At 31.0% G+C, this 15,362-nt stretch overlaps 1 protein-coding gene across 1 annotated transcript; it reads right to left on the bottom strand.

Moving 5' to 3' along the window:
- Positions 1–2,097: 2,097 nt before the first annotated feature.
- LOC139492155 (uncharacterized) lies at positions 2,098–9,337 on the bottom strand. Its single transcript, XM_071280297.1, has 8 exons — positions 9,184–9,337; positions 8,392–8,472; positions 7,506–7,763; positions 6,366–6,629; positions 5,204–5,473; positions 3,648–3,782; positions 2,947–2,968; positions 2,098–2,134 (listed from the first exon to the last, which is right to left on the bottom strand). Exons 4-8 carry the CDS (start codon positions 6,442–6,444, stop codon positions 2,098–2,100), a joined length of 543 nt encoding a protein of 180 aa, XP_071136398.1. The 5' UTR covers positions 6,445–6,629; positions 7,506–7,763; positions 8,392–8,472; positions 9,184–9,337.
- Between the last annotated feature and the right edge of the window lie 6,025 nt (positions 9,338–15,362).

The raw sequence follows: 15,362 nt of genomic DNA, 5'->3' as shown, positions 1-15,362 counted from the left end.
TGACGGTTGTATTGTGACCTTTATTTGTTAATGTTCGTGTCATTTGGTCTATTGGGGAGTTTTTCTCATTGACAATCATAACACATCTTCATTTCAAATATACAAAATATTTTATTAAATGATCATCATTATTTTAAATATATTGTATGAACTCAGAGAAAATAAAGATATGAAGACTGGATTCATTATTTGTCGTTAGATACAAATTTTCGTGGATTTCGTGGGTATAGGGGAACCACGAATTACAAATTTTCTAATGGAATGTATGCAGACTTTGTCAAAACCAAGAAAATATCCACGAATATGGAATTTTCCTCAAACCACGAAAATTGGTACCCACGAAAAAAAAAGAATCCACAGAATCTGTTTTGTGGTATCGAAATAGCTATTTTATAATCACTATCATACCATCATTTCTTCTGTCCGTATGACCATATAAATAAGATAGACTTTTGTCGTTGCTAGGTACTAATATATGCCACCAGGGGGGGAATTGTAGCGTTTAAAATTCGTTTTTGGCGAGAGAAATATAATTCGATTTCGTCCTCTTTGTTTACTATTCATTAGTTTCTTTGACTTTTTATCTGATCAGACAACACATAATGTCCTTGAGTTGTTTTTGTGTTGTATTTCTGTCACGGAGTGATATCATTTTGGCAAAACGAATTTCGTTGCCATATGATGGAGAGGTTTAGCTAGCCTTTAAGTCAGGTTCAACGAATTGAAAAGAAAAACATGTAGCTGGGGAAAATTAAAAGAGGTGAAAAATATATTGTTTTGGCGAAAGAGGTAGAGAAAAAATAATTTTACTCTTGGGAAACCCTGTATCCACCATCGTTTTATTGTGCTACTGTTAATTTTGTATTCTTGACTTTAATTTTTGCTTATGTACTTTGTCTTAATGGGGTCTATATGCCATTTTGCTTGTGTTTGTAGAAATAGTTATTTGTTTTATAGTGATTAAGATTATAACACAATATTGACTGTTGTATCTGTTGTTTTACCTATTATGTCTTTTTGTTGTCTCACACATTGTGGTCAATATACAGAAATTCTATATGACTCTCATACAAATGAGAGGTTTAGCTAGGTATAAAACTAGGTTTATTCCACAATAAATTTTATTTTATAGTTGATTTCATTTTGTATGCTTTTAAACATATTTTGGTCTATTTTTTTTTTATTTTTTTTTTAAGTTTCGTATATGTACGTACTTGTGTACTATTGTTTTAACATGTAAAGCGCTTAAAAAATCTAAAAAAATTCAAATAACAACAGAAAGATTTTCGTCTCAAATCAATGCTTTAGATATGAAAACAATACACTGTAAAGTTGGATCCTTACGGATAAGTTTCAAGATCGTTACCGTTTTTTTAATTTCACTTTACACATACTGTCAATTGTAAATCAATTGATAATGTATACATTTTAACGATTTTTTTGTAGGACCGAACTTTACTTTACAAATAAACGAAGAAATTGTATGATTTTTAAAAAAGAATTGATGGCAAACGTTGTCTTTACCTTCAAAGTGAGAGGTTGCCATCATCAGTTTGAACTTTTGTTTTTTAAATTGTCGTTTTATGTAAATTTTGTCAAAAAAAAAATTAATTTCACTAACTGATGTCACGAAATCAATTTTTTTTAAACGGATTTATGTTTCCATGTATATTAAGCATTACTACCTTGAATATTGGTCCTATAAACTGAAAACTTCATTTTTATTTGAAAAAAAAGTCGTGTATCGTTTTTTTTGTTGTTGACTAGTATATTAAATACTTCTCTTATTTTTCTTTCTGTCTATATCATTTTGACCAGTTTTTCATTTTAGTCATACAATTCGAATCAAAACTATCATATTTATTATTAACTTTTTTTTATTGAAAGAAATTTTTAACACACAGATGAGTTGAGTCAAATAAGACCACAATGCAATAATCTGATTGACTACATCATCACAATAATAATAAAGTTCTCAATAATTTCTCGTCTGAAACAGGCCCGAGTTGTCCAATTAATGTCGTCATTTTCACCACAGTATAATCATTGAATTCAGATCTATAGTAGAAACTTGGCAAAAGCTAGTGTGCTATTCCATCATAATCGATCGTCTTTCATTTTAAATAAGTTGTTGCTGTGAATAAAACAATGCAATGTATACACCAAATAAAAATATTAAAACACCTATGATTCAAATAAATGTAATCCTTTAGATCAGCAGTTAAAAGTGATGTATCATTTGAATATTTTTACTTTTATCAGTAATGGTGACAAGAAGTAAAATGCAAATTCAATTTTACTGGGCGACTTAATAGAAATTAAACATGTTCAAATTATCACAGCTGAGTAAAATAATTCAGGTTGCTAAATTGTTGTTATGATTACCGTGATTATATATGCGAAAGACAATTCAAACAGTAATAATCCCACTCAAAACCAGATTCAAATCACCATTCCTTTTTAAATGTCCAGTACCAAGTCAGGAATAAGGCAGTTGTTATCAAATAGCTCGTTTATATGTGTGTTTGCGTTTGTTTTTGTTGCACTTCGGTGTTCCTGTTGTCCCTTTGTTTTCCTCTTATAGTTGATGTGTTTCCCTCGATTTGGTTTGTAACCCGGATTTGTTTTTAACTCAATCGATCTATAACTTTTAAAGATTGGTATAATACTGTAACCTTTATTCATAATTTATGAATTGCATAATTCTTTGGTTGTTCAAGGTCAAGGATCAGTATTTTGGCTATGCAGCGTTTTTGTAAAAGGAAAATAAAGTTTAGGCCATATAGCGCTTTTAATAACTTTGAGATATCATTTTTAGATTTTAAGTTGCGGTTGCAAAGTTTCTCGTGACGTTACCTTATCAAAGACAAGAAAAGTCTACAATCAAGTTAATTATTTCTTATAAATATTTATTTGAACCTATCTATAATTATAGTTTTTTCATACCTGCCAAGTAAGAGTTGTTGATCTGAAAATTAAGATTTCATAAACATATATCATTGCTATGAAGCTTACAAGTAAATTGACTCATCATAGATGTCAGGACTGAAATTTTATATTTACGCCAGACGCGCGTTTCGTCTACAAAAGACTCATCAGTGAGGCTCGAATAAAAAAATGTTAAATAGGCCAAATAAAGTACGAACTTGAAGAGCATGAAGAGCCAAAATTTCCTAAAAGTTCTGCCAAATACAGCTAAGGCAATCTATTCCTGAGGTAGAAAAGCCTTAGTATTTCAAAAATTCAAAGTTTTGTTAACAGTTAATGTATAATTATAAACATATCAATGATGACTCTAGTCAACACAGCAGTCCTGACTACTTGGCTGGTGATTTTTTCAGGGTGTATCTTTTATTCGTTGTCAATTTTGTGCGATATACAGCTCGGTATACTGTATAGACACTTGAGCATTATTGGTGACTTTTGTAACCTCATAAAAATTATCAAAGATACCAGGCTTATAATTTAATAGACACACGCACGTTTCGTCTACAAGAGACTGATTAGTGACGCTCTGATTAAAGCAGTTAATCTATAAAAAAAAAAGAAACTGATATAACTACTGGGCTGGTGATAACCGTAAGGACGAAATGCCCACCAGCTTAAAATCTTTTTGTAAGTAATATTTGAGTCCTTATGTTTCTTACCTGATCGTCTTTGAAGAAGTTTCGGCCTTATAACAAACCACGATATTGTTAATAATATAGATGTCCCTACAATACAAGAAACTGTGATACCAGCAATCACACCTGCCGACAATTGAGAATTTGATGCCGCTACATCTAGAATAGAAATAAGGTTATATATTTCTAAGAAATAGCTCACTGCACTTTAAGAAATTATGTTTCATGCAAATATACTTATATGTGTCTAGTAGAATATCAATTTAGCAGTTTTATCATGTACCGTTCCAATCGATAGTCCTACATTGGCTACTTCTGTCCTTTTTTTCTTTCTATTATATTGCTTTTAATTTAACATGTCGACACAATCACGTCGAACAATACAAACAGATACTTCTGCATCAGTTCATTTGTATTAAATGTAAAAAAAAATAAAAAAATCAATGATTCGCCAGACTTTTTTGTAGACTGTGCTCGATTGTTTAAGTTGCGAAAAAAACAGATTTGACATATTCATTGATAAGGATGTTCTGGTAACTAACAGAAAACCCTGGCCGTTTTTGTCACAACTTTTTTTATCTTTTGGTCCTCGATGCTGTTCGACTTTGTGCTTGTTTCGGCTTTCAAATCTGGGCATCACTAGTAGATCTTGTGTGGATAAAATGCACTTATGACGTATTAAAATGTTCAACTTGTTGCCTTTTGTTGGCTGTTATTCGTGTGTTTCTTTGTCAATTGTATTCTCAAATTTATTTATATTGTAGTCCTGTGGTGTTGAGTTGTCATTTTAATGTTATATTTCACATGGCTATAAAAGGGGAGGTTTGGCATGCCACAAAACCAGGTTCAACCCGCCATTTTTTTCTTTAAAAATGTCCTGTACCAAGTCAGGAATATGGCCATTGTTATATTATAGTTCGTTTCTGTGTGTGTTACATTTTAACGTTGCGTCGTTTGTTTCCTCTTATTTTCTAGTGTAAATTTACATTGCGATAAGACGTGTCATGGTACTTGTCTATCCCAAATTCATGTATTTCGTTTTGATGTTATATTTGTTATTCTCGTGGGATTTTGTCTGATGCTTGGTCCGTTTCTGTGTGTGTTACATTGTACTGTTGCGTCGTTGTTCTCCTCTTATATTTAATGCGTTTCCCTCAGTTTTAGTTTGTTACCCCGATTTTGTTTTTTGTCCATGGATTTATGAGTTTGAACAGCGGTATACTACTGTTGCCTTTATTTAAGCACAAATCGAGTTATCATTTTTTTGTTTTGTTACTGTATTACTAAATTTCTTTCACTTGACTGGGCGGGGTTTGAGAAGTTCGCTTATTTCAAACCAGTTCATCTATAGGCAGAAGTATGGGGATAAACTCATCAATGAAGTGTCCAGTTATTCGTCTAATATCATACACTCAGTTCTTTTGTATATGCGTTTGGTGACACTGATAGGTGATTAGAACAATAATAAGTATAACGGCAATCATCCTTATCACACACATCTTCAAGTCCTTATGCAAATTAAAACATAAGCTCCGCCCGATCAGTTGAAATAACATTGGTAATAACCTTCTTTAACTTACCTGTTTGAATGTGTAGTTCCCGTGAACGTGTGCTATTATACCCGTTTGATACAGCTATAACATAAATACTATAGAATGTATGTGGACTTAGACCATCTATATGACAAAGTACTGTATTAATTGTGGATGAAGATACTACGAGTTGTTTGACACTCTTGTCATTTAAGTAAACGTTGTAATAGTCAGCATGGCCAGTGCCTTTGAAGATGTTGACATCGATTGAGTTGTGATCATGTTTTATCATCACTATCTTTGAAGGTGGAAACGGATCTGAATATCAAACAGAAATCAAAAATATGTATATCATGTATTATACTTGGTCAAGGCTTCATGATACTGATATAAAAAGTACATCCTAATAATTAACAACAGTAAACAACTACATAAGTGGTCAAAGTAGGAAAATCTACGACACTTATAAACAGAAAGTATAGTGCAAATTACGAAAACTTTGCCAGTTTCATATATGGTATGTATATATTGACATTATACAAGATACTTAAAATCTTAAAGATGAATTTCCTATATTCCGGATATGGATACTCAGACAAAGTTTGAGTTTTGCGAAATGAATATTTTGTCCCGCAAAAGATATACATAATAGTTTCCTTATTCGTTTCCAAACAATAACATTTTTAGAGCAATAGAGGTTTCCGTTATATCGCAGGCTACGTTACATTGTTGTCAATACGATTGAATTTGCTGCGACTGACATAAAAGTGAGAGATTTCGTTAACTGTAAAACCAGGTTTTATTCATAATTCTTTACACCAGAAAATGCAAGCACCAATTCAAGAACATGACATTTGTTACCTTTTCGTTTGATGTGTTTAGCTTCTAATTTTGCCTCTTGTGAAGGGACTTTCCGTTTTGAATGTTCTCGGAATTCGGTTATTTCAATTTAACACATAAAAGCCTTCTCCTTTATAAAGCTGTGGTGTTTTTTTTATAAATTGTCTTCGAAGACCTTGTTATTCCTGTTATGATTATTTGATATCTTAATAACTTCATTTGTTTTATAATTTTTCTCATATGCATACTTTGTCTTAAGTATTATTTCCATTGTCCTGAACATGCATGAAATATTTACCACTGGAAGTTAAGTAACTAACAACCAGTCAATCTTAGAAGTCTTGTAAACGGAATTATAAATAATACTTACTTGTTTGTGTTTGCAGTGAATTAGATGCTGCACTAAGTAACCCATTGGCCACTGCTACCACATACACCGTGTAAGGCATACCGGCATCTAAACCATTTATAACGTAATATATGAACGACCCTGTAGAATTTTGTGTTGTGCCCTGTTGTTTGTCATTCACGTTAACTATAAAATGGTCAAAATGCCCTAATCCTTTTGTAATGTTGAGTGCGATTTTCGCTGTAGTTTGTTGTAGTAATTTAACATTATTCGGAGCATCAGGATCTAAAACAGTAAGAAGATAAGCTATTTAAACATGCCATATGTTAAGCATGATTATATTTACCGTATTTATGTTAAAATGACTCATAGTTGCTTTAGTAATGAGAGTCTCAAATATTCCGTGTAACTTTTTGTTTTTAGTTACGTTTCATACATAATTCCGTCTTTCGCAAGACGAATCATGCATGAGTAGCAGAACACACTTTCCCAGTCAACGCATGCGTTTTGCATCATTTGTTGGTTTTTTTTTAGAGTGAGGGGGATATTTTATTTGATTTTGTTCTTTTTATATAGAGGGTTAAGTGTGTTTGTATCATTTTAATGGATGTATAAGCTTAAAATAGGGGATGGGTGCGATCTTAAACTGTTTTTTTACCCAGAATGTATTGTATTAGTTTGAAGACAGATAACTTGTCGGGGGATTCCGTTAGTCATTTTTGAATGAGGTTTTGAATATTGTTTTGTATTTTAGTAATAAACATTAGTGTTAATGCCAGGCTTAATTTCTTTTTTGTATTTATTTACAAATTATTTGAAATTAGGACCTGTCAATATCGAAACAACTGCAAATGTTTCTATTGATATTTATTAGGCTTTGGATTGACGTGACAGTGACTTATACCTTACATCAATTTAACACATATACATCATATTATTTCTGCAGATCCCAATTAAATAAAGTGTTATTGACATTTCCAATACCTGCAAAGTTGATGTATCTAGCTTTCATGCAACGTCCCTTCTGCAAATTAAGATCCATATATAACGGAAAAGATATATCTATATTCATGTTTTCCACATGGGTTAAAACCTTTCAATTGATAGTAAATATAAATTTATATGGTATCCTATTTAATTGCACGCTGTTTATTAACTTACATGTACATCTTGTTTGTACCTCTGATCTCCTGCTTACTGAATTGACTATCAAAGCAAGTTGTATGGTATAGCATATACCAGGAGAAAGATGGTTGATGGAAAAATAAATCCCATAAATGTGAATGCTTGATGTCGGTTTACCGTCAACTTATATTGTGACAGCAGTATTTGTAAAAACTTGTGGATACAAAATCCTTCCTTAAATAGATGAAGTTGCATGAACTGTGTCTAAACTAAATTTTGGAGGATTAACTGGTGCTAAAAAGACAAAATGTGAATAATCAGTATTCAAAGAAAAATCGATTGTCTTTGAAAGATGTTCATTTGAATTTTCAAAAAAATATTATATAGGTATAATGTAACTTGGGAATAAGCTTACTACACATAACACGAGTACGATTACATTTACAAAACACTGCATGGCTCATAATTTGCCGTGTCTTGAATAATAGTGTCTCTTTCTTAAAACATATATATTAATAAATTTAGGTAAAAAGTAAATTGGTCTACCCGTTGTAATAGTTTGTGTTGGAGTTGCCCGAAATGTTGTCCAAAAGATTCCTGAATTCTTTTTTACTATTGTTATTGTTCTAATGCATATGTAGCATAGGTTGCCGTTTTGCATTACTATATTTAGCTGAAATATATGAACACAGTTTCCATTTTTATTCCAAACCGCAACTTTTATTATACCATCGACGTAAATACTTGATCAGAAAATGCACAAGTTATGGCGCTCATAGGTTTTTTAAATTTCAATTTATTACTTTGTATAATGGTGCTAGATATATTAAAAAGCTTTTATCCTTCAGAATACAATCAACGCAAATATATTTAATTGGTGTAATTGCAATGCCTTGTACTTATGTTTATAGTTTATATTTACTTGTTGGTACAGTAGAAGCCATCGTCGTCTTCATATGGATAATTGTTTTGGACGATGTTGTAACATGGTTCACTGTAGAACCTACGTTTGAAATAAAAGCTTTATATTATCATAATTTAACCTTATTTCTACAAATCGAAATAAGCATATTATTCAGTGCTACAGTGTTTTATTTTAATCATGAACCCTGCATTTAACATGTTCTTTGTTTCCTTACAATAAAATAAGGCCCAAAAGCATATACACAAGAGGAATAACAAACAAAAAACCGACGACGAGTCTTTCGAAATCAACGGTATTTGCAAACACAAACTGACGTCATACTTAAATAATGCTTAAAGCAAATTTCCAAAACATTTTTAATGTTCATGTCATTCTAATTTTTTTTTTTTTAAATATTAACAAGCAGTACATTATAGTGATTAAGATTATAACACTATGTTGACTGCTGTACCCCTATTTTTAACATTTTATATATTGTGTATTTTTATTTTGTTTCGTTGTTAACATAATGAAATACGATGCAACTGTCATATAAGTGAGAGGTTTAGCTAGCTATAAAACCAGGTTCAATCTACCTTTTTCTACATAAGAAAATGTCTGTCCCAAGTCAGGAATATGACAGTTGTTATCCATTCATTTGAAGTGTTTGCGCTTTGGATTTTGCCATATGATTAGGGACTTCTCGTTTTGAATTTTCCTTGGAGTTCAGTATTTTTTTGATTTTACTTTTTAGATAGATCTGATAGTTCTGTTATACCTGACTTATCGATTATAAGTCAAATTGAGTACCTTGAACTACAACACAAGTTCCATTTATGTCATGATACTCCGATATACATGAACAGATAAATATTTCCTCTCCTCCATCCACACAGCGGGAATGCGGATCAGAACAATTTCCAGTTGACAAATCCGGGTAACAAAATCCGTCCAATGGAATTACTGGAACAAACATCAAAAAGAAGTTTTTATTTTTCATTCATTGTAGTAAATATCTGTATCTAAATTGACAATTAAATGTTGAAAATGAGTTTTTATAGGTATTGTTTTAATATATAACTCGCTATTTAATCTCATCTTTGCATCTTACTTCATCTGGAAACCAAGATACGTACATGTTATTGTTGTTGATAATGGCGTTTTCATTGTCGCAACGTCTGAAATTAGAATAAAATCACTGTGGATTTATCTATTGACAATTGAAACTTATTAAGCAGATAAAAGTCAGACAATTACTGAAGTTATTTAGAAGATAAGAAGTCAGACGAATACTAAAGTTATTAAGAAGATAAGAAGTCAGACGAAAACTAAACTTATTTAGCAGATAAAAGTCAGACGAATACTAAACTTATTTAGAAGATAAAAGTCAGATGAATACTAAACTTATTTAGAAGATAAAAGTCAGACGAATACTAAACTTATTTAGAAGATAAAAGTCAGACGAATACTAAACTTATTTAGAAGATAAAAGTCAGACGAATACTAAACTTATTTAGAAGAGAAAAGTCAGACGAATACGTAACTTATTTAGTAGATAAAAGTCAGACGAATACTAAACTTATTTAGAAGAGAAAAGTCAGACGAATACGTAACTTATTTAGAAGATAAAAGTCAGACGAAAACTAAACTTATTTAGTAGATAAAAATCAGACGAATACTAAACTTATTTAGAAGAGAAAAGTCAGACGAATACTAAACTTATTTAGAAGATAAAAGTCAGATGAATACTAAACTTATTTAGAAGATAAAAGTCAGACGAATACTAAACTTATTTAGAAGATAAAAGTCAGACGAAATCTAAACTTATTTAGAAGATAAAATGTAAGAGGAAAACTAAACTTATTTAGAAGATAAAATGTAAGAGGAAAAACTAAACTTATTTAGAAGATACGAAATCAGACTTAAACTAAACTTATTTTGAATATGAGAAGTCAGACGAATACTAAACTTATTTAGAAGATAAAAGTCAGACGAATACTAAACTTATTTAAAAGATAAAAGTCAGACGAAAACTAAACTTATTTAGTAGATAAAAATCAGACGAATACTAAACTTATTTAGAAGAGAAAAGTCAGACGAATACTAAACTTATTTAGAAGATAAAAGTCAGATGAATACTAAACTTATTTAGAAGATAAAAGTCAGACGAATACTAAACTTATTTAGAAGATAAAAGTCAGACGAAAACTAAACTTATTTAGAAGATAAAATGTAAGAGGAAAACTAAACTTATTTAGAAGATACGAAATCAGACTTAAACTAAACTTATTTTGAATATGAGAAGTCAGACGAATACTAAACTTATTTAGAAGATAAAAGTCAGACGAAAACTAAACTTATTTCGAAGATAAAATGTAAGAGGAAAACTAAACTTATTTAGAAGATAAAAGTCAGACGAATACTAAACTTATTTAGAAGAGAAAAGTCAGACGAAAACTAAACTTATTTAGTAGATAAAAGTCAGACGAAAACTAAACTTATTTAGAAGATAAAATGTAAGAGGAAAACTAAACTTATTTAGAAGATAAAAGTCAGACGAATACTAAACTTATTTAGAAGAGAAAAGTCAGACGAAAACTAAACTTATTTAGAAGATAAAAGTCAGACGAATACTAAACTTATTTAGAAGAGAAAAGTCAGACGAAAACTAAACTTATTTAGAAGATAAAAGTCAGATGAATACTAAACTTATTTAACAGATAAAAATCAGACGAATACTAAACTTATTTAGAAGAGAAAAGTCAGACGAATACTAAACTTATTTAGCAGATAAAAGTCAGACGAATACTAAACTTATTTAGCAGATACAAGTCAGACGAATACTAAACTTATTTATAAGATAAAAGTCAGACGAAAACTAAACTTATTTAGAAGATAAAATGTAAGAGGAAAACTAAACTTATATAGAAGATAAAATGTAAGAGGAAAACTAAACTTATTTAGAAGATACGAAATCAGACTTAAACTAAACTTATTTTGAATATGAGAAGTCAGACGAAAACTTAACTTATTTAGAAGATAAGAAGTCAGACGAATACTTTGTATACTCTAGTATATATAAACAAGAACTGATTTTCTGTCATTGACGGATACGTATTCTTTATTTGTTTTTATTAAACTAACAACTAATACTTAGCAAGGAAAACAAACTAGCAACATTAACATGACATCATGTTTTGGAAATGTTTTAAACAAGAACAAATTTCGCAAAAATTCTTTACTAACAATTTAGATTTTAAACCTGCTCTTTTGATTGCAATGGAAGTTTGCAGTACGATAAATCAAAATGACAATGCTATCATTCTTTAATTATCAATTGCATGCAATATATTGCAAAATGAAATACCTTGATTTAAAACACAAGTTCCATTTACACCATGGTATCCAGTAATACATGAGCAGAAATACACTTCCTCTCCTGATCCTAAGCAACGAGAATACGGATCGGAACACACTCCAGATGACCATCCCGGGTAACAAAATTCGCCCAATGGAATTACTGGATCAAAAATAAAAGAGCATATGTTTGATTAAATCTATTAATCCAATTTAAAATAATCCATTGAACCAATTTGAATTAATCTATTCAACTAATTTGATATAATATATTGTACCAGTTTGATGTATTCTATTGATCCAAGAGTTTGTAGTTGAGAAGTTGTAATCATTCCTCCGAAAATTTTACACACGAGTTGATTGACGACGGATATGTTTCATTTGTCTTTATCTCAATCCCGTCCTCTTCACCTTGAAACTCAATGTGACCTCCGAATCAGACTTATCACCGAGTTAGTACTCAAATGAGCAACACGACGGGTACCATTAGTAGATCACCCATGGTTTTTGGTTTGGTTCGAGTAGTTCAGTCATTTTTTCTATGTTTTATTTTGTGTACTGATGTTTGTTTTTTCGTTGTTTTCCTGATTTTTGCTATTGTTAGCTTGTTTCAATATTCCTTTAACATATCTTGTAACACTCATTAGTGATTCATTCATCTTATAACAAAGCACAAACCAGCATAAGACTAACAAAAAACTCTGAAAGTTGAAAACCAAATGTCAAAAATCTATACATATCAAATGAATGGATAACATTATCATACTCCTGATTTAGTCTGGCATTTTCTCATGCGGAAACTGGTGGATTAAACCTGATTATATAGCTAGCTAAACCTCTCACTTGTATGACAGTCGCATAAAATTCCGTTATATTGACAACAATGTGTGATTAAACAAATAGACATAATAGGTTCGGTTCTATTGTTATTCTTACATGTCTTAGATTTTTAGTATAAGCTATTGATGTTTTACGATCTTACATCACTAATAACGTGACTCTGTACTTTAAAAGATCCCGTCAGTATGATATTGTTCTATTTTATGTCATTATGATATATTTCTATTATGAATTACAAATTACGTTGAACCATATACGTCAAAATCATTCAATCGCGTAGTGGAATTAACTATTTGTGGATTCTTATAAATTCTATATATAACTTTTGGACTATTTTCAATCTCGGTCTATTTCTGTTTATTCTTACATACTTTTGATTTTGTAACCCTATATGCTATCATTGCCTATGTAAATTTTAAAATTGTTTGTATGCATATTGAACGACAAATCTATGTGACGTATAAAATTTTCTGACGTCAGACACACATAGATGTTTTTGTGTTCTGTTAAATTGTTCCTTTTAAAATTGTTATACGATGATGACTGATGTAACCATATTTTGACTATTTTATTTATTGTGTCTGTTTAGTTAACGCATCAATGTAAATATAACGGAATTTGATGAGATTGTCATCAAAGTGAAAGGGTTAGGGCTATAAAACCAGGTTAAATCCACCATTTTCTACATTTGAAAATGCATGTACCAAGTCAGGAATATGACAGTTCTTGTCCATTCGTTTTTGATGCGTTTTTGTATTTTATTTTGCAATGTGATTATGGACTTTCCGAATTAATTTTCCTCTAAGTTCAGTATTTTTGTGATTTTACTTTTTGAACACTAACATACGTACATGTTATTGTTGTTGGTTGTGTCGTCTTCATTGTTGTTGTGCTGACGGCTGAAAGAAAAATAAATACAGCTTTCGATTCAACTTTTAACATTAGAAACTGATATAAAAGATAGGAAGTGAGAAGAATACTACTCAATCTTGAAGTAATGCACTTTTTAACAATTAGCATTTCTGAATTTAGTTAAAGCATTTTCAGTTAATACATTCTTATACGTTCAGGTATTTCACATCCAATTTTTTATGGAAATATTATTTATAAAGCACAAAGGTGTCAGTATTCACCTCAAAAACTAACAAAACCTTTGCATAGACTTATTAAGAAGGGGTATAGTTACGATACTGTTGTCAGGTCATTAAAGATTGCATATTTTGGCGTTAATATTGATTCACTTATAGGGTCTTTGCATCGGAACTAAACACATTTATTCAAAAACCAGTTGTTGGCATGACACGGGTTATGCTCTTCTCATATATGTTATGATGGTATGATACTAAACCCCTAACGGGAAGGATTGTGCCTGATGTTCATATGATGAAATCATAATATTTCAGTCAGTTTAATTGAAGTCTGGAGCTGGCATGTCAGTTAACTGCTAGTAGTCTCTTGTTATTTATGTATTATTGTCATTTTGTTTATTTTCTTTGGTTACATCTTCTGACATAAGACTCGGACTTCTCTTGCACTGAATTTTAATGTGCGTATTGTTATGCGTTTACTTTTCTACATTGGCTAGAGGTATAGGGGGAGGGTTGAGATCTCATTATCACTGAACAAGTATATATTTGTTTAGGGGTCAGCTGAAGGACGCCTCCGGGTGCGGGAATTTCTCGCTACATTGAAGAGCTGTTGGTGACCTTCTGCTGTTGTTTTTTTCTATGGTCGGGTTGTTGTCTCTTTGGCACATTCCCCATTTCCATTCTCAATTTTATTTTATGTATCATATTATTCGTGTAAGTTCGAAGGAGTTTTATATATTACGTGCAAGACATGAGTTTCTTCTACTAAAGAACAATCCTATAAAAAGGGTTGGCAGCCAGATCAATATCAAAGTTATAGAGCTGTTATAACAAAATATTCTACAAAGTGCACAATATGACTATACGGCTATCTTTGCCTGGGGTAAAAAAAAAACTTAGAATTTTGAATGATTATTTGTATTTTTATACACCTACACCTTACAAAAATGACGTATCACTAATATTTTATGATACCAGAGGAATGCTTTGTCATCTTAATTATGCTGAGTAAGTAAAGAAGATAAAGAAAAACAAGTTAACTTATCGATTAATTCGACAGAGAATAACATTTTTTACTTATAGTCGAAATCTATTTTGTTTACTTTTACTTTTTTATCAATACTATCAGAACTTTATCGTTTGAAATAAAAAGCATAGGAAGGCGCCATAAACCGGGTTTGTTTAAATATTAAACTTTAAAGATAATGCTAGCCGAAAGAAGCCCCTATACGAAATCTGCATCATAGGAGAAAAACAAAAATCGGCGAACAAGTAACTAACTAGCTAAATCTATCACTTGAATGACCTCTTTTAATTGTTTTGATTAATTAATTCTCTTTACAGACAACTGTCTTACCTTGGATACAAGTACCATTCGCAGGTGTAAATGGATCCCTGCACTTACACTTCAACCCCGCTCCACCATCATACACACAATTGGCGTTACTATCGGCACAGAGAGGTTCTAATCCTACACAACGATCACCAACAGGAATAACTGAAATATATGACAGATATGCACCGTCATTTTGCTCTTCAAAGAGATACTGCAATCATTAGTTTTATAGATGATCAGTATGTGTAAGAATATAAATATTTTCGGAATATAGAAAGTCGATAAACAGGTGATGTGAAAACGCCTCATACGATGTAACAAACATTTAAAAGCAGCGTGATACTAACTTTCAGGAAGCTCTGATTTGT

Source organism: Mytilus edulis, chromosome 10 (assembly GCF_963676685.1).
Source record: "Mytilus edulis chromosome 10, xbMytEdul2.2, whole genome shotgun sequence".
In the NCBI taxonomy this organism is placed as follows: domain Eukaryota; kingdom Metazoa; phylum Mollusca; class Bivalvia; order Mytilida; family Mytilidae; genus Mytilus; species Mytilus edulis.
The sequence above is the reverse complement of the archived record's forward strand: the minus strand, read 5'-3'. Positions and strand labels throughout refer to the sequence as shown.